This window comes from Tursiops truncatus, chromosome 4, assembly GCF_011762595.2.
Source record: "Tursiops truncatus isolate mTurTru1 chromosome 4, mTurTru1.mat.Y, whole genome shotgun sequence".
NCBI lineage: Eukaryota > Metazoa > Chordata > Mammalia > Artiodactyla > Delphinidae > Tursiops > Tursiops truncatus.
The window spans coordinates 10,937,505-10,963,240 of NC_047037.1; the positions used below are offsets into that span (position 1 = coordinate 10,937,505).

General features: G+C 48.2%; 1 protein-coding gene across 1 annotated transcript in view; it reads left to right on the top strand.

The window, feature by feature from the left end:
• COLQ (collagen like tail subunit of asymmetric acetylcholinesterase) overlaps positions 1-25,736 on the top strand; it is a 66,007-nt gene that overhangs the window by 27,101 nt on the left and 13,170 nt on the right. Inside the window, exons 2-11 of the mRNA XM_019934403.3 lie at positions 6,321-6,433; positions 7,543-7,644; positions 12,314-12,358; positions 12,688-12,714; positions 14,479-14,550; positions 16,332-16,394; positions 16,898-16,924; positions 17,586-17,630; positions 18,733-18,768; positions 21,413-21,493. Coding sequence (XP_019789962.1) covers positions 6,321-6,433; positions 7,543-7,644; positions 12,314-12,358; positions 12,688-12,714; positions 14,479-14,550; positions 16,332-16,394; positions 16,898-16,924; positions 17,586-17,630; positions 18,733-18,768; positions 21,413-21,493 — 611 coding nt within the window. The remainder of the gene's footprint in view (positions 1-6,320; positions 6,434-7,542; positions 7,645-12,313; positions 12,359-12,687; positions 12,715-14,478; positions 14,551-16,331; positions 16,395-16,897; positions 16,925-17,585; positions 17,631-18,732; positions 18,769-21,412; positions 21,494-25,736) is intronic.

The following is a 25,736-nucleotide window of genomic DNA, read 5'->3' on the forward strand; positions in this document are numbered from 1 at the left end:
ACAGGCTGCTTAAAGTCTTCCTGAGCACAGCCCTGCCCACCAGAGGGACAAGACCCAGCTCCACCCACTAGTGGGCAGGAGCCAGCCCCTCGCATCAGGAAGCCTGCACAAGCCTCTTGGATAGCCTTGTCCACCAGCGGGCAGACAGCAGAAGCAAGAAGAACTACAATCCGTGAGCCTGCAGAGCAGAAACCATAATCACAAAAAGTCAGACAGAATGAAACAGCAGAGGAATATGTCCCAGATGAAGGAAGAAGATAAAGCCCCAGAAGAACAAATAAGTAAATGGAGACAGGCAATCTGCCAGAAAAAGAATTCAGAGTAACGATAGTGAAGATGATCCAAGATCTCAGAAAAAGAATGGAGGCACAGACTGAGAAGATGGAAGCAATGTTTAACAAAGACCTAGAAGAACTAAAGAACAAACAAACAGAGATGAACAATACAATAACTGAAATGAAAAATACACTAAGAGGAATCAATAGCAGAGTAACTGAGGCAGAAGAACGGATAAGTGAGCTGCAAGACAGAATGGTGGAACTCACTGCCACAGAACAGAATAAAGGAAGAAAGAATGAAAAGAAATGAAGACAGTCTAAGAGACCTCTGGGACAACATTAAATGCACCAACATTTGCGTTATAGGGGTCCCAGAAGGAGAAGAGAGAGAGAAAAGACCTGAGAAAATATTTGAAGAGTAATAGCTGAAAACTCCCTAACATGGGACAGGAAACAGTCACCCAAGTCCAGGAAGCACAGAGAGTCCCAGGCAGGATAAACCCAAGGAGGAACATGCCAAGACACATAGTAGTCAAACTGACAAAAATTAAAGACCAAGAAAGAATATTAAAAGCAATAAGGGAAAAGCAGCAGATAACATACAAGGGAACTCCCATAAGGTTATCAGCTGATTTCTCAGCAGAAGCTCTGCAGGTCAGAAGGGAGGGGCACAATATATTTAAAGTGATGAAAGGCTAGGACCTACAACCAAGAATTCTCTATTCAGCAAGGCTTTCATTCAGATTTGACGGAGAAATCAAAAGCTTTACAGACAAGCAAAAGCTAAGAGAATTCACCACCACCAGATCAGCTTTGCACCAAATGCTAAATGAACTTCTCTAAGCGGAAAAGAAAATGCCATGACTAGAAACAAGAAAATTACAAATGGAAAAGCTCACCAGTAAAGGCAAACATAAAGTAAAAGAAGGAAATCATCTGCGCAAAAATATGCTATCAAAACCAGCAATCGTGAGAAGAGAGAGTACAAGTGCAGGATACTGGAAATGCATTTGAAATTAAAAGACCAGCAACTTAAAACAATCTTGTTTATATACAGACTGCTATATCAAAACCTCATGGTAACTGCAAACCAAAAATCTACAATAGATACGCATACAAAAAGGAATCCAAACACAACATTAAAATTAGTTGTCAAGTCACAAGAGAAGAGAACAAAAGAGGAAGGGAAGGGAAAGGACCTGCAAAAACAAATCCAAAACAATTAAGAAAATGTCACTAGGAACATACATATTGTTAATTACCTTAAATGTAAATGGATTATATGCTCCAACCAAAAGACATAGATAGACTGGCTGAATGGATACAAAAACAAGACCTGTATATATGCTGTCTACAAGAGACCCACTTCAGATCTAGGGACACATACAGACTGAAAGTGAGGGGATGGAAAAAGGTATTCCATGCAAATGGAAATCAAAAGAAAGCTGGAATAGCAATACTCATATCAGATAAAATAGACTTTAAAATAAAGACTGTTACAAGAGACAAAGAAGGACACTGCATAATGATTAAGGGATCAATCCAAGAAGAAGATATAACAATTGTAAGTATATATGCACCCAATATAGGAGCACCCCAATATATAAGGCAAATACTAACGACATAAAATGAGAAACCAATAGTAACACAATAATAGTGGGAGACTTTAACACCCCACTTTCATCAATGGACAGATCATCCAGACAGAAGATCAATAAGGAAATACAGGCCTTAAATGACACATTAGACCAGCTGGACCTGATTGATATTTATTGAGCCCTCTACCCAAAAGCCACAGAATACACATTCCTCTCAAGTGCACATGGAACATTCTCCAGGATTGATCACGTGCTGGGCCACAAAGGAAGCCTTGGTAAATTTAAGAAAATTGAAATCATATCAAGCATTTTTCTGACCACAACACTATGAGATTAGAAATCTACCACAAGAAAAAAACTGTAAAAAACACAAACATGTGGAGGCTAAACAATATGCTGCTGAACAACCAATGGATCACTGAAGAAATCAAAGAGGAAATTAAAAAAAGACAGGGTGAACAGATGCACAGAAGGAAGCGTAACAGAGGAGAGGGGGAGAAGAGGAGGGGGAGGGGGGAGAGAGGGAGAGAGAGGAGGTGGGAGGGGGGAGAGGAGAGAGGGGAGGGAGGGGAAGGAGAGGGGAAGAGAGAGGAGGGGGGAGGAGAAGAGGAGTGCTAGGAGTTTCAGTTCCTGCTCTTCCTAACATTTGGCAGCTTTATGATGAACCTCCCTTTTCTCCCACCTGAGCCGGTGTGAATGAACTTCTGCTTCTGGCAGTCACAGTGGCCTGAATAGAACGTTGTCTCTACCTGCTTTTCCTCCCTCCCCCTGGGGAGCCTTCCTCTTCCATCACCCCTGCCCCATCCAGTCCTTCAAGGTCTAGCTCTAGTGCCCCTGACTGCCCTAGACAGTTCCTGGGTCTGGAAGACTTCCTGTCTGAATCTTCCCCAATCTTCCAGAGCTAGCAGGAATACCACCTCCTCCAGAAAGGCTCCCATGTCCCTCCCAGCTGGTCATCACCTCTTCCTTGCTTCTCTGAATTCCCTCAGTTCCTTGTTAACTTACCTGGCCTGGGGCAGATGCTGCTTTTGTGTGGGAACCAGATTCTGTGGACTGTTCATGACCAAGCCAGTCTCCAAACATGGGATAAGACAACAGTTTCTAATGGGGCCATATTGTTTGTTTGTTTGTTTTTTATTTTTATTGAAGTATTTTATTGAATTACAAAGTTGTGTTAGTTTTTGGTATACAGCAAAGTGATTCATATATATATATATGAATATGAATATATATTCATATATATATATGATATATACATATATATCAGATTCTTTTCTATTATGGTTTATTACAGGATATTGAATATAGTTTCTGTGCTATACAGAAGGACCTTGTTGTTTATCCACTTTATATATAGTAGTTTGTATCTGCTAATCCCAGACTCCTAATTTATCCCTCCCCCATCTTTCCCCTTTGGTAACCATAAATTTGTTTTCGGTGTCTGTGAGTCTGTTTCTGTTTTGTAAATAAGTTCACTTGTATCATTTTTTTAGATTCCACATATAAGTGATATATTTGTCTTACTCTGACTTACGTCACTTAGTATGATAATCTCTATGTCCATCCATGTTGCTGCAGATGGCATTATTTCATTCTCTTTTATGGCCGAGTAGTATTCCATCGTATACATGTACCACATCTTCTTTATCCATCCATCAGTGGACATTTACGTTGCTTCCATGTCTTGGCAATTGTAAATAGTGCTGCGATGAACGTAGGGGTGCATGTATCTTTTTGAATTAGAGTTTTATCTAGGTATATACCCAGGAGTGGGATTGCTAGATCACATGGTAGCTCTATTTTTAGCTTTTTAAGGAAACTCCATACTGTTCTCCATAGTGGCTGTACCCATTTACATTCCCACCAACAGTGTAGGAGGGTTCCCTTTTCTCCACACCCTCTCCAGCATTTGTTATTTGTAGACTTTTTGATGATGGTCATTCTGACTGGTGTGAAATGGTGCCTCATTGTAGTTTTGATTTACATTTCTCTAATAAGTAGTGATGTTGAGCATCTTCTCATGTGCCTATTGGCAATCTGTATATCTTTTTTGGAGAAATGTCTATTTAGGTCTTCTGCCCATTTTTTGATTGGGTTGTTTGTTTTTTTGTTGTTGAGCTGTATGAATTGTTTGTGTATTTTGGAAATTAATCTCTAGTTGGTTGCATCATTTGCAAATATTTTCTCCCATTCTGTAGGTTGTCTTTTTGTTTTGTTTATGGTTTCCTTCGCTGTGCAAAAGCTTATTAGTTTGATTAAGTCCATTTATTTATTTTTGCTTTTATTTCTATTGCCTTGGGAGACTGACCTAAGAAAACATTGCTACAATTTATGTCAGAGAGTATTTCGTGGGGCCACGTTGGAAATTTTCATTTTCAGTTGTCACAGTGGCTGAGGTGAGAGGTTTCCCGCAAAGAGTGGGACAGAATCATACATGAAGAGTGATTCCATGTCCCACATGACTCTGAAATGTCACATGGATGATACATACCCTGTATAATTATCTCATCCTAGAAACTGATTCCCTTTGACATCAAATTTGTTGAACGGTTGTAGTATGAAACTGAGTTTTCTGAGACTACAACTGCTGAGTAATGACTGTGCTTTGTTTGGTTGGGATTTTACCCAGTGTTTTTCATCATTTGAGAAAATCACATTGCACAGCGGGCACGTCACTTGAAGCATCTGTGTTGCCTCTACTGCACCTTGTGCATTCACTGCGGTTTTGCATACAGGTGCAAGCATCTGACTACATCATCATGTTTCCTGACGTGCTAGTGCCTGACCACTTATAGTCACAATATGCCTGTTTATATCATAAATCACTTTTCTGAGAGTTCTCTTTTATATTATATTCAGAGCACTATATTGATTTTTTAATTGTATAAGTATGTTGTATTATGTATGAATTTCATTTTAGGATAACAAAGGTGTCTTTAAAAATGTTCCTTGCCAATGGGGACATTGTGTCTGAGGGCGCTGAGGACCGCTGGCCCTGACAGTGGATGCTCCTCTGCTGGGTGTGAGGGTGTGGGTGTGCTCAGGGCAGTGATTCCCGGGGCGCTGGAGCTGACACAAGCCGCCCCACACCGGGTGCCTTCTGGGGAGCACCTGCTGGTTGCCTGGTGTGTGAGGCAAGTCCTGGATCCCAGGGTGGAAAGAGAAGGCTAGCACTGTCCCCTGGGAGACAACACTGAAAACTGGGTTCAGGGCAAGAGGAGTGCAGGGGGTGGGGGGAAACCCGCCCATGTTCTGTGAGATCCGAGGTTTGGAGAAAGGGTGGAGATGGAGGTACCATCACGAGACCAAAACTGGGAGCTGGAAAATTACAGCTTTGGGCGATCATGGATCTCACTGCTATGAATGTTCTAGTACGTGTGTTGGGTGAACACATACTCGCTTTTCCATCGGTAAACGCCTAGGAGTGAGTTGCCGAGCTATCGTATGTGCCTATGTTCAGCTTTTGTAGACAATGCCGAGAATTTTCCAAAGAGGTTGAAGCAATTTCCACTCCCACCAGCCAATGCATGAGCCTGAATAGGAACCCTATTCAGCAGCATAAAAACGACAAGCAATGACCAGGAAGCCCCTCACAGACACTGTGTAGAGCAAAAGAAGGACACAAGAATTCATGTTCATATAAAGTTCAAATACAGGCACAAGGACTCCCCAGGGCTAGCAGCCAGGGTGGTGTACAGGGAGCAGTGCAGAGACTGGACAGGAGTTGAAAGGGCTTCTAGAGGCCAGGGAGTTCTGTGTCTCCACCCAAGTGCTGGCTTCTAGGGTGTGTCCCCTTTGCAGGAATCCAGTGGGCTGTACACTTAGGATCCATGTCCTTCCTGCCAGGTACACTTCAACACTGAACATGTACTAACACTGAACACGGGCATGTGACAAGGAAGCTGTAAGTATCCAGGGTCCTCTCTTCATCTCCTCACACCTGTGTCTGGAGACATTAAACCTTAGCTCTCCAGTGAGCATGGGTGACCTCGAATGTCTGTGTAGAGTCTGGAGTCAAATTTATGTTTGAAATCCTGGCTCTGGGTCTGATCAGCGCTGCCCCCAGCCCTGCTGCCTCCCCGCTCAGAACAGTTCCTTCTGGGCACAGCATCAAGGGTATTAACAGACACTGCCTTCTCCCCAACTGTTGGGGGTACCTTATGAGTAAGTTTGAACTTGGCATTCCTTGTCCCATCTACAGAGTGACCAGTCAGTGTCTGGAGAAGCAACCCTGGACCTCGTGATGGTCACAGTGGCCACACCATCTGTTCATTTATCCAGTGAAGGCAGGGGAGGGCTAGATCAGGTATAGGCAGGAGGTGTGCTCACACCCAACAGCCTGGAAATGAGACTCGAAAATGAGACGCAGTCTTCCCGGGCGTGGTGGACACCCAGAGGTCCTAGCACTGACCCCACGCTAATGAGCATTGTTTTCTCTGAACAGCCCTCCCCGGCCTGGATCAGAAGAAGCGTGGCGGCCACAGAGCATGCTGCCTGCTGACCCCCCCGCCACCCCCTCTGTTCCCACCACCGTTCTTCAGAGGGGGCCGAAGTCCGGTGAGTAGCTTTGGGCTCATGAGAGAGCAGACATGCAGGTCCCAGGGCCACCACACAGCTCACCTTCTCCCCCACTGCTCAGTGGGAGTCTGTCTGGAGGGATCTAGCTCTCTGCCCTCACGTGGCACGCGGAGCCCAGATTGGACATTTAGCTGTTTCTGGTACGTGTCTGTTCTCCCACCACCTTAAACAAGTGACAAAGGGAAATGCTTCTCAGCAGGGAATTGGACTTGGCAAGGTGTCCCATCCTCTCAAAAACACTGAGGTGAATTTGTAACTTTCTGGGCTCCTATCAGTGGCTCGGACATGGAATTTTCCCTTCTGTCTTTCTTCTGCCCAAGTGCTTGTGAAATTCCCTTCCACAGCCCGAACTGAACTTACACCATATCCATGAGGTGACACAGGAAACAGTCCTGTGAGAGGGAACGGAAGTGGGGAGAGAGGAAAAGGTGAGGAAAGAGCAGGGTCGGAGAAGCTGACCTAGAAGATAGCTGGCCAGGGCATTTCAGGGATTTGAGATGCTCCAGAACCTCTTAGACCTGTACCCTCCAGTACAGTAACCACTGGCCCTATGTGACCAGCTCCAGTTGAGATGTGCTGAGTGTAAAATACACATTGGATGCATTTTATAAGAATGTAAAATATCTCAGTATTTTTTTTACATTGAATATACATTGAAATAATAATACTTGGGATATATTGGGTAAGATAAAATACTTATTAAAATTGATTTCACTTGCTTCCTTTTACCTTTTTTATGTGGCTACCAGGAAATTTTGAACTATATAGGATGTCTCGCATTGGTGGCTCACATTATATTTCTCTTGGATGGTGCTGTCCTGGACATTGGATAAAGGCCCCTTGAGTGAGCTTCCTAACTCCATCCGAGAGGTCATTATCTCTCTGTAATCCATTCAAACCAGGTTCGTCTCAGAGCAGATGAGAGAATGGAAACTGGGGACCCAGAGGTCACCTTCTTGAGATGCCCACTGGGTGTCAGGGAAACGCCAGCCTCAGGGGCTGGGCTATAGAACAGGTCTGTGTCCAGGAGGTAACCATTCTTCTGTCCCCCAAGTCTGACCTGTAACCTGTGTCGCTTTGCCTTGAAGCTTCTCTCCCCAGACATGAAGAATCTCGTCCTGGAACTGGAGACCACACGGGCCCCATGCGTGCAAGGGTCGCTCAGCTCCCCCGGGCCTCCGGGGCCCCAGGTCGGTGCATCCCCCAGGCCCTACCCTGCTGTCCTCTGTTCAGAGCAGGGATGCCCTCTGGGCAGAGCTGCCCCTTTTCAGGTGACATGGGGTTGTCTTCCTGCCCTGGAGGAACCACATGGACAGAACACTGGTTCATCTCTGGGGGATTCTGCCTCCCAGCCTTGACGACCTCCTCCACACAATGGGGATAATAACTTCCCTTGCAGTACTGGATTTGGGGGGTGACCAAGTGAGCTGCTTGGTCGCTTGGGCACCCCCCAAAGTGGTGATAATGGGTGTGGTTATTATTATAGTTATCACCAGACAAACATTTGATGACAATGTGACCCCACCAGTGGACCCAGAGGTACCTGCATTCAGGCCAGAAAAATGGAGGTAACAGGGAACTTGTTACCCTGAGCTCAGTTTGGCCCCCAGATACTGGCACCACGTAGCTGACCTCTCCCCACCAAAGCTCAAGTAAGAGTGAGAAAAAGGCAAAATGCTAGAGAAAGGATTTTCTAGGCAGACAAAGAGTACCCTCCAGAGACCCTGTCTCACGGACTCCTGGCCCCTCTGGCCGGCCTGGGAGAGGGGGTCCATTGAGGAGGAACATCCCTCAGCCTGGGGTCTGGGCCTGTCATGGGGACGGGAAAGAGGAATTATGTCACCCTTCCTGGGGAACCCCTCCTGTGGCTTTCCATCATGGGAAGAAGACCAGACAAACTCCTCACCCTGGGAGCAAAGCCCCACACGCGGCACGCGGGGACCGTTATCTCCTGCATCAGCTCAAATGACCACCACTGCCCACTCAATGTAGCCACAGTGCACCTGTTGAGTCCTCAAGCACCCGAAGCTTGCTCCAGCCTTAGGGCCCTGCGGCTTGTGGCTCTGGCCGTTTGGCACGCTCTGCCTTCTGATTTTCACCATGGCCAGCTCCTTTGTCCCTCAGCACTCAGTGTGCCCGCCACCTCCTCAGACACGTCTGCTCAGCCACTCCGCCTGCAGTACCCTCCCCGTCACTCTCCACCCAATGACCTATTTTCTTTCTCGGCAGAGTTTTCTCACGTTGTTACGGTTTTCTTAGTTTTTGTTCCTTTGGTCTCCCTTTCATAAAATGTCAGCTCTATGGCTGGGGTTGGCAAACTATGGCCAGGGGTCCAATCTGGTTTTTTTTGTAGTTAAATATTATCGTCTCTGGCTGCTTTTGCACTAACGGGTAGAGTTGAGTAGTTGTGACAGAATTGCTATATCAGAGCCACAGCCTAAGATACCTCCTATCTGGCTTCTTACAGAACCCGTAAACTGACCCCTGGTCTTGCGAGCAGGGACATTGTCTACCTTGCTCATGCTGTGTGCCCAGCCCACACCAGTGCCCGGGGTGTAGAGCTTCCCCATCAATATTTGTTGAATGCAATGAGGAAAACAGGTGGACCAGAGCTGCCACAGAGGGGCTGGGGAGTCTGCATAAAGGCATGGTGGGCACCCGAGGGTCAGCTCTGGGGGGATTTCTATCTTCCCAGCCTTGAAGTCCATGCTGACAGCAAGTGATAGCACATGAGAAACGATGCTGAAAGCTCAGCCTCCCTGCACTGGTGCCGAATCAAATCTCAGAGACAGAGTTTTGGGTGAAGTAGAAGAGGACAGCTTTATTACTTTGCCAGGCAAAGGGGGCCACAGCGGGCTAATGCCCTCAGAACTGTGTGTCCCAACCCCAGAGGACTGGATGAAGAGTTTTATAACAGTGGTTCAAGGGTGGGGTCTCTGACAAGATTAGGGTGTGAGCAGGGCCTGCCCTCCTTTAACCTCATCTCCTCACCTTGATGAGCTTCTCTGGTCCCTTTAATCTTGCCTCAGGTGGTCTCCTGGCTGCTCGTCCTTTGTTCGAATCCACCCTTTGGAACTCAGGGAAGGTCATAGAGGCTGGAGTCTTGCCTACAAGAAACAGGGGACAGTAAGGCCAGACACTATAAAGCTCTTAGAGGAAAACATAGGCAGAACACACTATGACATAAATCACAGCAAGATCCTTTTTGACCCCCTTCCTAGAGAAATGGAAATAAAACCAAAAATAAGCAAATGGGACCTAATGAAACTTCAAAGCTTTTGCACAGCAAAGGAAACCATAAACAAGATGAAAAAACAACCCTCAGAATGGGAGAAAATATTTGCATATGAAGCAACTGACAAAGGATTAATCTCCAAAATTTACAAGCAGTTCATACAGCTCAATATCAAAGAAACAAACAACCCATTCCAAAAATGGACAGAAAACCTAAACAGACATTTCTACAAAGAAGATATACAGACTGCCAACAAACACATGAAAGGATGCGCAACAGCACTAATCATTAGAGAAATGAAAATCAAAACTACAATGAGGTATCACCTCACACCAGTCAGATTGGTCATCATCAAAAAATCTACAAACAACAAATGCTGGAGAGGGTGTGGAGAAAAGGGAACCCTCTTGCACTGTCGGTGGGAATGTATATTGATACAGCCACTATGGAGAACAGTATGGAGGTTCCTTAAAAAACTAAAAACAGAACTACCATACGACCCAGCAATCCCACTACTGCGCATATACCCTGAGACAACCATAATTTGAGAAGAGTCATGTACCACAATGTTCACTGCAGCTCTAAATAGCCAGGACATGGAAGCAACCTAAGTGTCCATCGACAGATGAATGGATAAAGAAGATGTGGCACATATATACAATGGAATATTACTCAGCCATAAAAAGAAACGAAATTGAGTTATTTGTGGTGAGGTGGAAGGACCTACAGTCTGTCATACAGAGTGAAGTAAGTCAGAAATAGAAAAACAAATACTGTATGCTAACACATATATATGGAATCTAAAAAAAAAAAACGTTCTGAAGAACCTAGGGGCAGGATAGGAATAAAGACGCAGACGTAGAGAATGGACTTAAGGACACGGGGAGGGGAGAAGGGTAAGCTGTGACAAAGCGAGAGAGTGGCATGGACATATATACACTACCAAACGTAAGGTAGATAGCTAGTGGGAAGCAGCCGCATAGCACAGGGAGATCAGCTCCGTGCTTTGTGACCACCTAGAGGGGTGGGATAGGGAGGGTGGGAGGGAGGGAGATGCAAGAGGGAAGAGATATGGGGATATATGTATATGTATAACTGATTCACTTTGTTATAGAGCAGAAACTAACACACCATTGTAAAGCAATTATACTCCAATAAAGATGTTAAAAAAAAAGAAACAGGGGACAAAAAAAGGCCTCCGTGCCTGGGACCGCCGCAGGCCCCGCTCGGTTTCAGAACCCACAGCGAACCCATGGGAAGGAGGTCCCTGCTGCCCCCAGACTTCGGTCTCCAGCCCCATATGCATGCCTCCAACCTCGTGCAATCCCACGTGTGTCACTCAGAGGCTGTGCTGCCGACTCTGGGGACACAGTGTGAGGACCAGCAACACTGGCGTCACCTGGGAACTTGCTGGAAACGCAGAATCTCACCCTCCCCTCCTCCATCCCACATCCTTCAACCAGAATCTGCATTTTAACAAGACCCTCCAGAGGAAATCAGTCCATATCAAAGTTTGGGAAGTGCTGAGCTAGGGAGAGCACAACGGCCTGTTACATAGTTCTCGTCCATTTCAAGAAAATGGAAAAAAGTGAGGCTTGGAAAAGAAAAAAGAATGGAACTGAAACTCTCCCTCCTCCCGTCCCTAAAACAGGAGAATAAACCAAAGATAGTGGTTCCCAAACTTTTCTGCACATTAGAATCCCCTGGGATTCCTGTGTCCCTCGGGAATTTTAAAAGATTCCCCAGGGGTTTCTAATGTGCAGAGAGGCTTAGCAACCCCTGGCTGAGGGGTTGTTGGTGATCTGGACAAGCCTCATAGAAATCCTGTTTCAGACAGGCTTTGCGTGAGGCGTGCTCACCTGCAGATCTTGGGGATGAAGTGGTGGCCTGGGGGTTTTGGTGGATTCCTCTCTGCTGTCCTGGGGAGCTTGGAAGACCGTTGGCCAACTGAGCATTTCATAGGCGCGTACGCTGAAGGCAGCTGCGTCCTGCCATAGGGGGTGTCAAGCTTTAGTGCGACGGGCCCTGGAGTCCCTGAGCTGGACTCAGCCCCACTCCCGTGGCTGGGCCGTGGGACAAAAACGCACTCTTCACATCTTAAAACAGAAGACTTTTGCTGTACCTGGTACCCATAGATCCACCATGGGAATTTCTGTGTCAGCTGCTCCTGCGAGCAAAGCCTAACTTCCGTCTTGTCTGGGCCCCAGGGAAACTTGGTAAGAGCAGCCGAAAAGACGTGAGAGGTGGTGCAGCATCTCGTTGTCAGCAAATAGCATATCTTCACGTCTCTTTAGCTCCTCTCACCAAGCACTAAGGATGTTTCAGGCAACCCAAGAATTCCAGGGAGAAAATGAAAATCACAGAGAGTAGGTGTGTGACCATTCATTACAATGGTGCTGCTGGAAACAGCCTAGAGAAAGCAAGAAGAGGGGGCCTAGGGAGGAGGGGCCTGGGCTGGAGAGTGTGGAGTGTCCTTCCTGCCGTGTCTGGAGCCCTGAGTCTGCAGAGAGAAGGAGGCTGCTGAGGAGCTAGGGCCCAAGGAGCCCCTCCCGGCCTTGGCTTCCTCCCACCGGCCTGCCTTGGGCTCATGCATGCTTTCTTCACTTCTTATCTTGATCGTGTAGGGCCCGCCTGGGCTTCCCGGCAAGACAGGACCAAAGGGAGAAAAGGTACGAACCACCTGTGTCTTCACCCCACCTCTCCTTGGTAGTTCCAGCCTGTTTTCTGGGGGCGCCACTGAGGGTTTGCAAGTTCAGATTTCAAAGCACGTGCTAATCCTGCCTTAGTGCGTGAGGATGGGCTCCGGGGTGACTGGGCTGCTGAAGGTGTGGGACCCCGCTGGTGCATCTGGGGGGGCCCCCTGACGTGGCGGGGGTGCTGTGAACCGCCAGGTGACCAAGCTGCATGGGCATGCCCGCTCATCAGCCCTGCTAAGCCCTCTGATTCCAGAACTTTTCCTCCAAAGCAGCCTCTGCTTACCTGTCTTCTCCATCCACAGGGGGAGCTTGGCCGACCGGGAAGGAAGGTATGGTCCATGCTGTTCTGTCAGCATTACGCGGGCAGCTGTGCTCGGTGTGCATGGGTGTGCGCACTCCTAGGGGTGGGGACCAGCTGCCCACCTCCGCGGCCCTGATACCCAGATGGCTGATGACAGCACTGCCATCCGATGAGGACAGTAGTGACTGGCATTCGGACTTCTGCCAGAGGCTGCCAAGCCTGGCCAGATTTCCCCCAGCCTCACACCACCTCATCCTGCCATCCATCAGAGAAACCCTCCAAGGCCTCAGCCAGTGGCACCAAATGACTCTCACTGTCAATTTGATCAAAGTGGAATAAAGTGTCAGACAGAAACAAATGGCTTTGCTTTAAGGCCCAGCTGAAATAAATGGGAGTTACTTCAGGTCACAGGGACTCAGTAAACCAAACACATGTTATTAAGGTTCTCATTAGTGTCAGGAAGGAGTCAACCCCCTGCCGCTTGCTGTAGTCAATGGATGCGGGCACTGAAATTGTAGGTCTTGGTGATATAGAAGAAGGTTCAAAACTTTGGCCAAGAAAGATGCCTCTGGTTCTAAATATAAATTACTATTTTCCCCGTTAAATGTTTTATTCAAATACTTTCACTATCAATAAGAGCCTCAAACAGACCTTTGTAAGGCAAAGTTCCAACCCTTTAAGGCACAGCTGACCACTCCAGTCAAGGCCCAGCGGTCGACTGAAGTGCTGGGCTGGGAGGATTCTGCCATCGTCTCCATGCTCAGGACTAACAAGGGCCGTGATTGATTAGTGATGTCTGCCATGGATGAGGAAGGCAGGAGCAGGAACTAGTACACATGCCAGTGCCTGTGATGTCTGGGTAGGGGCTGAGCCTTCCACATCTCCAGCTTGGCTAACTGAAATTAGCCAGTGGGTGCAGAGGTCAACATAGACCCCAAGTCGCTGCTCCCATGCTCTCTTGCAGGGCTTACTCTTCCATAGCTCCTTGGCTTATGTTGGGTTCCCTAGACACAGAGATAGAGATGGTCCATGCCATGTGCAAGTGAATTAATGATTAAGGGAGCTCTCTCCAGAGGAGCCTGAGGGGAGGGGAGACCCAGATGGGGCAGGGAAAGAAACCCAGTGTGGGGTGGTATCAGATGACATCCAACTTCAGTCTGATCCCTAGGGGAGCTCTGGAGTGTGAATGGCACCAGAGAATTTGTCCTGCCTTACCTTGATGTAAGGGGGCTGGGCTGTTGGCTGCAGGAAGGGGAGCTACATCAATTGCTGGGCAGCTCCAATTGCCCCCGGCAAACCCACACTTGCAGGTTGTAAGAAGGAAAGTGTTGGTACAGCAAGGAAGGTAGCCCCTGGGAAATGGGCATGCTGAGCAGCGGGGAAAGACCTTGAGGGAGTACCCCCAGCATCTGCTGCTGCTCTCCAAACATAATCCTCTCCCCTCCTACACTGCCTCCTTGGGGAGAACCTATGGGAATGCAGGGGACATTTGGGTGGATGGGTAGAGATGATAACGATCGAAGAACCAAGAAGTTTAGAATCCCTTCCCTACCACCTTCCATTTCTTGAATAGAAAAATCTTGTGTGTCGACATAATGTGACACCAGGGGCTTTAACTCATACCCGAGTGGCCCAACTTTCTAGGCCATCAGTCTTTGGAGGGTGGGGATGAGGGTCCTGGGGCCATGCTTGGAGGCCCCATACTCCCCTCTAGGCCACAGAGACAAATCTGTGTTTTTAGAGGGAGGGAAACAAACCCAGTTGTCCTGACTTTTGTTCTCTGTCTTTGAAGGGCAGACCCGGCCCCCCAGGTGTTCCTGGCATGCCTGGGCCTGTTGGCTGGCCCGGCCCTGAAGGCCCCAGGGTAAGTGTGGCAGCTCTCAGGGCTCCAGTGGCATCAGAACTGGAGGGGAGAAGATGGCGGCTCCCCAGGCCCCTGGCACATAGTCGGTGAAACTCACTTCCTCCAGATGGGGAGGAAGGAGAGAGCCTGAGGGCTGACCCGAGGTCCCTAAACACTTCCTCCTTTGCTTGGACTGCAAGACCTTGGTCAGGCCAACAGCTCGGCTTCTGTGAGAGGAGAAACAGGGGCTGCCACCTCTTTCCCAGGGGCCCTGTCCTCCTTTGTCCTGAGAGTTAGTGTGCAATTCTTTGGTTCCCTGAGATGACGCAAGAGGGGCTTGTGCCTGGGAAGCTGTTGGCCTGTCATGCAGGGGGTGGAGGGTGAGGGCATGGGAGTTGGGGGCTGGAACAACGGAAATCCTATATTCACAGAGGGATTGCCAAATGCTGGTGAAATCCCCGTCCTCAGACAGGTTAGGAAAAGCTAATACATCCACACTCATGTCTTTTTACACACTTTGGTCATAGACTATTGGGTGCAGAGGCCACGACTCCGAACTTTGACCTGCAGAAGTCAGGGCTGAGCAGGTGAATGTCACTGTCTGCTCTGACTCACTTATTGGCTGTATTTATTCTGAGAATAGAAAATTGTTCCCAGTCCTCTTAGGAAAAGTCCCAAGGATATTTCTTCAAAAATCCACTGTATAGAGCTGAGCCATCCAATATGGCAGCCACTAGCCACATGTGGCTACTGAACCCTTGAAACATGCCTAGTGCCACTGAGGAACTGAATATTTAATTTTAATGAATTTAAGTTTGCATTTAAAAACCTGTACTCAATTCAGTTAGTTGAAAATATATAAGTATTTTGGAGTAAACTGAGTATGTGAATCTGCTTTTTTAACTATAAATTTTTTGAAATCTAAATACAGATCAAGTATTTTAGATGAAAATTTAGCACCTGAATTGAGATGTGATTTAAATGTAAAATACACAACAGATTTCAAATATTTATTATGAAAAATGGATTGTAAACCTCTCATGAATAATTTTTACATTGATGGCATGTTTAAAATGATAATTAGATTAAATTAATTAGAGTAAATAAAATACGTTGTTAAAGTTAATTCCATCTGTTTAGTTTTACTTTTAATGTGACTTCTAAAAGAAGTTTAATATTAAGCATGTGGTTCACCTTATATTTCTACCGTTTAGCACTGGTTAAAGTTTTTTAGCACAAAGGGCACTGAAAGTTCCAACTGTAAACCATTCTGAGGGGTAACAGATCCCACCTATGAATCCTAGTCCCCTGCCTCCGTAGTATACACCCAGAGGCTGATGTTCACTCTGCTTGGCTGCAAACGTAGGGTAAGAGTATATGGAAACATCAGAAAGGCCCTCACTATGCAAAGAGTAGAGCAGATGTAGTTTTTTGGGGGTGCAGATACCTTGTCCTTTGAGGCCCCAGTGCCTGCATGCTCTCTCCCCCTCCCTTTCCCAGCCTTCTCTGGGAGAAGATCAAACATCAGTCAATTTACAACATGTTAGTGAGCATTTAGTTTGAAGATCTGCTCTACCTTGGACAATTTCATTCTATGTTTCATGTCAAATACCAGAATGAAGTGAGGAGTCTGTAGTCTTGGGCCCCTGGGAGCCAGCAAGGGAGGATTTGGGGTCCTCAGATTCACAGGCCAGCCCCAGTGTCCCCAGTTCTATCCTGATCTTGCCCATGCCTTTCCTGGTTCAGTTTCTCTAGGAAATGTCACTGTAGGTCTTTTTTCCCCTTTCTTCTGATTCCCACAGGGTGAAAAAGGTGACCTGGGGATGATGGGCTTGCCAGGGTCAAGAGGACCAATGGGCTCCAAGGTCAGTGTGTTGGTCCAGATAGATTTTTCCAGGTCTTCTTACTAAGGTTCTGGAGCAGCTGATGTCTATAAAGTGGGGACTGTGTGGCTGCCATCCTGGGCTGGGGATTGTCACAGATATTGGAGAGTCCCTTGCCAGAGTGTGCTTATCTTTACCAGCCCTTTGGGGGACATCGTGTCCTGGGACACAGGGGCAGAGGGATGCCATTCCTGCCATTATCTTGGGCAGCGAGTGTCAAGCCCCTGGACAACAAAGCAGATGGTAAACCTTTGTTCGGACCTTTGGGAGACTAAGAAAAGCAGTGTTCTTTTTAGCCCTGGTTTAAACACAACCCTCAGGGACATCTTTGTATTTACTGCTGCAACTCCCCCACGCCCCCCAAAAACGTGCAGCCCAATGTGGAGACACATCTCACCACCACATACAGGGATGGCCTCCACTCTTGCACCAAACCCAAAGGTCCTACAGGGCTGATTGTCAATTCACCTTGTGCTTTCTTTTAGGGCTACCCTGGATCCAGAGGGGAAAAGGTTGGTGCTTGTCTCTGATGGCTCCCCAGAGCCTGGTCTGGGCTGTTGGGTCTGGGGTCAGTGATGAGCAGAGGATGGGCCCAGGGGTCTCTTTAGTCAGCGACTGCAGCCACCACTCCTGGATATTACCCTGTCCTTTTTCAGGGGGCTGCGAGACAGGAGTGAGGGGCCTCCTAGCCAGGGCAAGTGGGTTAGGGAGGAGCTCCCGGAGGAGATGGAAGCCCCTCAGGCGGGGCAGTGAGAGCTGAAAGTTGTGCCGGGTGCAGCGTGAACACAGCTGACATGGGGTGCTGCACAAAAATGGCAGATGTGTTCTTAGAGCAAGCTTCTACCACACAACCTTCTTGTCTGTCAAAAACGGAGCAAAACCCAAAAAACCCAGCCAGACCCTGGGGACAAATTTCCTAGAGGATAAGAGAAAATCTGGGACCCGGAATTTTCTGTGGGTTGTCCTTTATCGGTGTAGAGGTCTTTGAGGTCAAAATAGAAGTTTATCTCACAAAGCATGCCTTCCCTGGGCCAGTCTCCTAACCTCTGAGCCTGTATCTTTGCCTGGGAAGTGAGGGTGCTGACCTATGGAGCTTTCAGTTTGAAATGCTCCAGTTCCCCCTCCCCCACAATGGAGTTAACTCATCGACTCTCTCCTGTGGTTTCCTCCTAGGGATCCAGAGGTGAAAGGGGTGACTTGGGTCCCAAAGGAGAAAAGGTAATGGGCATTGCATAAAAATGATAAACTTCAACAGAAATGGCAGCCCCTGCCCACCCCCATCTTGCAGGCTGACTGGCTGAATGAATGAATGAATGAATGGCTGACTGACTGACTGACTGTCAGAATGACTAACCAACTGACTCTCTGACTGACTAGCTGGCTGGCTGACTGGCTGACTGGCTGTTTGTCTGACTGACTGATTGACCAACTGACTGACTGGCTGACTGACTGATCGGCCAGCTGACTGACTGGCTGACTGGCTGGCTGACTGACATTGACTGACTGACTGACCGACTGGCTGACTCTCTGTCTGTCTGTCTGTCCAACTCACTGGCTAGCTGGCTGGCTGACTGACCAACTGGCTGATGGCTGGCTGGCTGGCTGGCTGGCTGGCTGACTGGCTGGCTGACTGACTGGTTGTCTGACTGACTGGCTATCTGACTGACTGACTGACTGACCGACTGTCTGAATGTCTGACTGTCTGACTGACTGACTGACTGGCTGGCTGGCTGGCTGACTGACTGACTGACTGGCTGACTGGCTGGCTGGCCGGCTGACTGACTGACTGGCTGGCTGACTGATTGACTGTCTGACTGTCTGACTGGCTGGCTGGCTGGCTGACTGACCGACTGGCTGACTGACCGACTGGCTGACTGGCTGACTGACCGACTGGCTGACTGACTGACTGACTGACTGACTGACTGGCCGACTGGCTGGCTGGCTGGCTGACTGACTGACTGGCTGGCTGACTGACTGACTGTCTGACTGTCTGACTGGCTGGCTGGCTGGCTGACTGACCGACTGGCTGACTGACCGACTGGCTGACTGACTGACTGACAGATTGACTGGCTGACTGGCTGGCTGGCTGGCTGACTGACTGACTGGCTGACTGGCTGACCGGCTGACCGACTGGCTGACTGGCTGACTGGCTGACCGACTGGCTGACTGGCTGACTGACTGACTGACTGACTGACCGACTGGCTAACTGGCTGGCTGGCTGACTGACAGGACTTTATCTTGAAGAGCTGACCAAACTCTTCCTCAGTCCTTTCAAGCATTATTTCAGAGGCAGTCACTGTGTTTGTTGTTCTCTTCACAGGGTTTCCCAGGACTTCCTGGAATGTTGGGGCAGAAAGTAAGTACCTAGAAGTAGTAAAAGTAGGTCTCAGTAACAAATTAGACCTTCCAGGCACAGTGAAAAGAGGTCTGCCTCTCCATTCATCAGGCATGAAAAGCGGGTTTCACTGTGGAAGTTTCTGGTTTGAAAGGGGAGCAAGTTGTTGAATGCATCAGTGGGACCTCCCTCCAGCTCAGTGGGAGGAAGGGATTCCCCATCTGAGGGCAGAGAGGCGTTCCCTGCATCTTCTGTCTGTCAGAGGGCTGTGGCACTGTTCAAAATCAGAAAGCTTTGTGCCCGGGCACTCAGACTGGAGCAGCAGTGCTCAAGGGCCCTGGCGTGGGTTTGAGACCACTGCTGCCTGCACCCAGCTCAGCGCTCCTTCAAGGGGGCACATGCATTGCCGGAGGCCCACAGAGTTATTTTAGTGGGTGACAGCTAAAACATTTTTTATTTGATAGGTAAATTTATTATCTATTTAAGTATTTAGTGGGATTTGCTTGGGACAAGGCTTAATAAAAAAGGAGTTAGTTTGGTTGACTTAAAGAAAAAATATTCAGTGAATAACAATAGAATGGTGTGCAGATGTGATAAAAACTGTGAAAGTGGCAACTGAGTGACAGACTTTTTTTTAACTTTTACTTAAGGTTAAGGAAGAGGTATGGGGGGGGGCGAGGGAAGTGTCAGAGAAAGGGTGCTTGAATGATCACTTAGGACAACCACCATCACAATGGTGGTCCCTCATGCTGTAAGGCACTGACATTGGAAACTTATTTTTGCCTAAGCCTCAGAGCATGATATTCTTCAAACAGGCAAATGGGATGCTTTCTTAGAACTCTAAATTGTTTTCAAGTTCGCCTTAAAATTTTATTTTCCAAACCTGAATGAACAATTTTCATCTGACTTTCTCTTGTCAGTAGATCATATTTAAATAATTTCAATCATCCGACATGATTATAATTTATCACTGCCTAAAGCTGTCAAAACCTCTGTCTCTGCTACCTACGTAGAGTGTTGGGTTAAAAATAAATAGATTCATTATATAAGCAAGTGAAAGGAAACATTAAGAGAGACAAATAATTTTATTTTAAAACACAGTCTAGGTTTTCATTCAGTGCAACAGTGGACATACATTCCTGTAAAATTAAGTATGACAGCTTAATTTTATGGTGCAGGTCTCTGCACCATTTACTAGACTTGCCATACAGAGTTCTCTCTCCCTCTCAGGGCAGCCTGTTTAAGACAGAGCTGATGTGATGACCATAATTAGGTCTTTGGAGAGAAATTAGATCAAGACATTACTGGCTGCTTCCAGCTGGTGAAGAGAAGGACCACACTTTCTTCAGACGATCTTTTCCAAAAAATTATGCTGTTTATGCTGCTGTTTTCTACCAGCCAAACAAGATACCTCTCAGCCCCCTCTAAACAGCCAAGGAAAATTATGCAAACACCTCCATGGCCACAGAGAATCCACCCTATCCTAGCAGGCCGAAGGACGTGACGGACGGGAAAGAAATCGTAGGTTTAGGGACAATTCTCGGTGAGGCGAAATGTTGGTAGCTTGACACATTCATTATACTGGCTGAGCCAACAGGTAATTTCAGCGCTTTACGCTTGGTCCTTACTGTGTATTGGTGTTCCCTGGAATCTTCCATTGTGTTGTACCTCCTCTGGCCTCCCTGGGAGAAGTCGTCCGGGCGTTTATCCTCGTCTGAGTGGCCGGGTCAGCTCTTCACGGGCACCAGCTGTGGCCTAACAGAAACTCTCATGGCTGCTGTTGCTAAGCTTAGCTGGTGTGGTGCCTTCTGGGCTATGGAGGGGTTACTGGGGGTAGGAAGGATGCCCTGTGGGGTGGGTTCATGAGCCAAAGAAGCCACCAGTGGGCCTGGAATCCTGGAAGAGCACAAGGAAGGAGGGGATGAACCAACATGGAGAGACAAGTTTTACAAAAGGCTGGCCTTAAACTCTGGAACTCCGCCGTTGGTACATGTGGTTCCGATGGTTCCAAAGAGAGATTTTCAATTAGGGACTGTTGCTTACGCTGCTTTCCGTGCCTTTTACAATAACTAGATTGAGTATGTGAACATGTGTCTGGAACATCTCTCCCACTAAGAGTTTTTATCTGAATCAAATGGGAGTGAGGTGGAACTCAAACCAGCTTTTTACTGAAGAGTGGGGAATTATATAACGTGAGCAGAAACATCCCAAAGATGATAGTCGTCAAAACTGTGTCCAATCATTCAAAAACCCATAGATCTGAATCTGTGCTAAAAACAAAGCAAAGCACAGCATACAATTTCAACTAAGAGAGAAGGCATTTCCCCCATCGGTGTCCCAGGCACAGGGGACTGAAATGCAGGCGCCTCCCACCCTAGCCTCTCTGGATGGGGATTTAGGAACCAACATGTGTGCTGCCCGGCAGCTGTCTCTCTCAGATAGTGACCTCCCCACCCACGGTAACATTCTCCTTCCCGTCCTCTTCCTTGAAAAACTTCTCTCCCTTCACACGACCTCATCGCTCTCCCAACCTCCCAGAGCAGCCCGCCTGGAAAAGACTGGGAGTGAGCAAGGAGAGGCCCCGTGGCCAGAGATTGGATCGACCTGGAGCTGAGATTGCTCCTTGTTTCCTCGTTCCTCTCTTGCTTCTCTTTCTTCTTTCCAGGGTGAAATGGGACCAAAGGGCGAGCCCGGGATAGCAGGCCACCGGGGGCCCACAGGAAGACCAGGAAAACGAGGCAAGCAGGTATGGATCCCAGGGCTCACCGGATCTCCTGAGCTGGGGTGCGGGTGTAGAGAGGTGGGCAGGGCGGGGCGGACAGGTCAGGGACGTTGCGGGGACACAGTCTCCAGCATCCTCTGGGCTGGGGGGCAGTAGCAGCACCCCTTCCGGGGCACCTGGGCTCTCCACCGAGGCGGGAGTGCGAGGCGGATGGGGTAGGATGCCCGTCCAGCTGTGTCAAGGCTAGAGGCAGGAGTGGGTCTTCGGTTCATAAGAACAGGTCTGTCTTATCCAAGGCAACTGGGAGTGGAAATCAGGTCTGCTCGTTCGCCCAGAAAACCTGCTTTTTGCCTCAGTGCCCCAGATGCAAATGGAGTTCTGGAATCAGCCCAGATATTTCCCTGCTGTTCAAGGATCTGCTGGGTCTCAACAATAGGGTGCTTTCTCCTCACTCAAGATCCCCATTTGTAAATGACCCCTTTATTGGCACTATTCAGGGTTTAGGGAAAGTTTTCATTCTGAATTCCCCTAGTCAGCAGGCTCTTGTGTCAAACCATGTGATGTGAGCTGTCCCCAGGGCCTCAGAGAACCTCTCCCTTTTGCTCGAATGAGACGTGTGTGACCCCGACTCTCTTGTTTGCCAGTCTGTTGGCTTTTTACCTCCTTTCCCATTATACATGTAATATATGATCATCACAGAAAACAGAAAATTCAGAAAACTAGGAAGGAAATCATCTAAAGACCTAACACCCAGGTACAACCATGTTACCATGTATGTACACTTCCTTCCAGTATTATTGCTTCCGTGGACTTTCTAGTCGCTTGTTCCTTTTATATCCGATATATACTTATTGTATCCTAAATTTTTAACTTAAAAATCACAACACACACATTTTAACTTGTTACTGCATTCATTAAGCACTCTTACTCTTAAACATTTTTTTAAATCTCTGCATCGATTTTGGTAAATAAGTAACCAGAGTAGATAGCTTGGACAAGAGAAACCTAACCAAATTATAAATAATGCCGAGAAGTGAACGTGTTTGGGCACATTTCCATTCTTTCCTTAGGCTAGATCTGTGGCTTTCAGACTCTGGCTTCCATCAGAATCATCTTGGGGGCCGATTAAATACAGATTCCCTGCCCCTGGTGCACTGGTGGTGGTCCCAATGTGCCTCTCCTCTTCCCCAATGTCGAGACCTTACTTCCCAAAAACTCTGACACAACTGCGGCTGCAGCATGGGTGGTTGTTTTTAAAGCCCCACATGAGTCTAATGTGCACCGGGATTCAGAACCATGGTAACACTACAAAGCCAATTCTGGTCTTTTCGAAATGAACTTAGGAAAGACATAGACTCCAACCTGATGAATCAGCTTCCATGATGACTTTTTTTTTTTTTTTTTTTTGGCGGTACGCGGGCCTCTCACTGTTGTGGCCTCTCCCGTTGTGGAGCACAGGCTCCGGACACGCAGGCCCAGCAGCCATGGCTCACGGGCCCAGCCGCTTCGCGGCATGTGGGATCCTCCTGGACCGGGGCACGAACCCGTGTCCCCTGCATTGGCAGGTGGACTCTCAACCACTGTGCCACCAGGGAAGCCCCCATGATGACTTTTGAAGTCACAATGTTCCAGTTTAATTTTTAAAGATTTACAGTTGGTGGCATGGCCATGGGTGGCTTCACAATGATGCCACAGATACTAATTTCCTAAAAACTAGGCTCAGAAAAAGAAGAAAAAAGGAAAAATCTTTTCAAAAAAATCGTTTTCTCCACTACTGCTGCATTCCATCCAGAATGTGTTATGCTTGGGGTTTGAGAAGCCGGTTGGCTTCTGTCATCTAGTTCTTTCCTTGGGCAGTGTTTGTCTTGTCCTGGTTAGGGCCGAAGCCAAGGCTCTTTCTTGACCCTGTTGAGAATGATTTCGTTGGAGCAATCTTAAAAACGACACCAGAAACACATCTGGGAGCTCAGAGAAGTTAGGGAAATGAGCTCATCTTCCTCCAGAGACGTTACAGACACCCGAGTGTGCTCCAGCCTAGACTGGACTCGTCAGCCTTGGGAGCGGACCATGATACTTTCTTTTGTCATGAATTAATTGCCTAGTAGAATCTTACATACAGAGTGTTTGTTGAGCCATGATGCTAAGAGTCTCTGGAGGTTATGGAAAGTCAACCCAAATCCTGGAATCAGAAATCTGGAAGGGGATCCAGGAGTAAGAACTGCAGATCCAGAAGGACTTTAGAGACCACCGACCCAATTCCCTGCATGTAGTCACCAGAAAACCGGGGGCCAGGGAAGTGGCCTGACCACCCAGGACCCCCAGCCAAGCCAGCTGCCAAGCAGGGTTAGAACCTGGAGATCTGAGACCAGCTTCTCCACAGCAATCTTCACATCACCCTCCTGCTTCAGGCCTGGCCTCCGGGCAGACCCAGGACAGCAGCTCTTGACTTTATCACACAAATCTTCAGTCACGGAGACACAACTTCCTTGACGGGAATCACCAGACTTGGTGGCAGTAAAGGAATAAAGAATGCTTTTCGGGCTTCCCTGGTGGCGCAGTGATTGAGAGTCCGCCTGCCGATGCAGGGGACATGGGTTCGTGCCCCGGTCCGGGAAGATCCCACATGCCGTGGAGCGGCTGGGCCTGTGAGCCATGGCCGCTGAGCCTGCGCGTCCAGAGCCTGTGCTCCGCAACGGAAGAGGCCACAACAGTGAGAGGCCCGTGTACCGCAAAAAAAAAAAAAAAAAGAATGCTTTTCCTGGAAAGCGCTGCTCAGTGAGTCCCGCTTACAGGGACGAGGCTGTTCTGAATAGATGACTGAGCAGCAGAATATCTGATTACCGCTGAGGTCAGAACAAGGAGCGTTCCCAGCTCCTTCAAGCTGTGGCACTTCCTGTGCTCAGAGCCAGCTGATGTGGCTCTTAGAAGAACAAGCCTTCGCTGTGGCTATATTAAGATGGTGTGACTTCCTTTGCCATCTGGGACCCATCTTGGTTGCCCCACGGAATGCTAAGGCAAGGCTTAAGACTCCCTCCATGAGGGTGGAACTGGAGACAAACTCTGACCTCACGATCCCGCATTAAGTGTTTAAGAACTCCTTGGACATTGCTGAGAGAGCCCCCAGGGCCATGTTGACAAGGCGGCAGGTCACACATCACATAGTGGTGAAAGGCGTGCCCGGCCTGCCTGTTCCCCAGGCTTGGCGAAGGTTATGTTTCATTAGGTGGGCGAGGTAGCCACAGCACAAGGGTATGAAGGGGACCAGGCCAAAGCCATCAGGCATCAGTCACTGTCCTGGTCGGGCCCCGGGCACGAGTGGACAGTTAGCAAATGGCTTAGGGGAAGGATCTACAGGTGTGCCATCCTTGGTTTCTGGGGTCATTCCTAAGGGCAGCTCTGGGGGGAGATGTGTGCTCTTAACCCTCCCAGAGCAGACAGCAAAGAGGACATGCTGTGTGGAAAGACTACACCTGCAGGTGTGCCTTTCGTTAAGAATCAGGACTTTTCTAACTGTGGGAAAAAGATGAAACTGAGCCAGTTGCTATGATAATCAGCTTGGCCCACAAAGCCCTTGATTCTGTGCAAACCACTTTTTCACCTTTGAGATCTCTGTTAGCCTCACAGCAAGCCTGTGCAGGTGTATATTGCCTGGCCCCATTTCACAGATGAGAAAACTGAGGCACAGAGCAACAACGTGAGTTACCCAGGGTCTCATGGCCAAGATGAAAACCTAGATCTCTCGACCTAGAGCCAACAAACTACATCCGCTTTGTGTGTTCAGCTTCTCCTCCTTCCCCATTTGGTCTGGGGAAAGGAGGTGAACAAAACAGATTCTGGCCCACAGGGAGCTTCTGTCTCCTGGAGAGACACAGAGGAAATGACCATACGAACAATGGTAGTTATGATCAGGGATAAAGGCCGTGAAGGAAAAGGGCCCATGATAGGGAGAACTGACTTGGTCAGGCAAGGTCAAGGAAGGCTTTGCCGCAACTGTATTTTAGCTGGGAGCTGAAGGATGGGAGGGAGTTAGCTAGGCAGAAGGGTGGGAAGAGGGGTTCAGGGCTGAGAGAAGAGTCTGGAGAAGGGAAAGAAAAGGCATGGTGCTGTTGAAGACCAAGAACGCCAAAAGCCTGGGAAATGCGTGGAAAGCCTGGCCGTGCAGGGCTGTGGAGGCTCCAGTAAGGAGTTGGGTCTTTATCCTGAGAGCAGCAAGAGGCCACGGGGTGGGAACAGCTCTTGTGCTGAGACAGAAATTGTCCTGATGAGC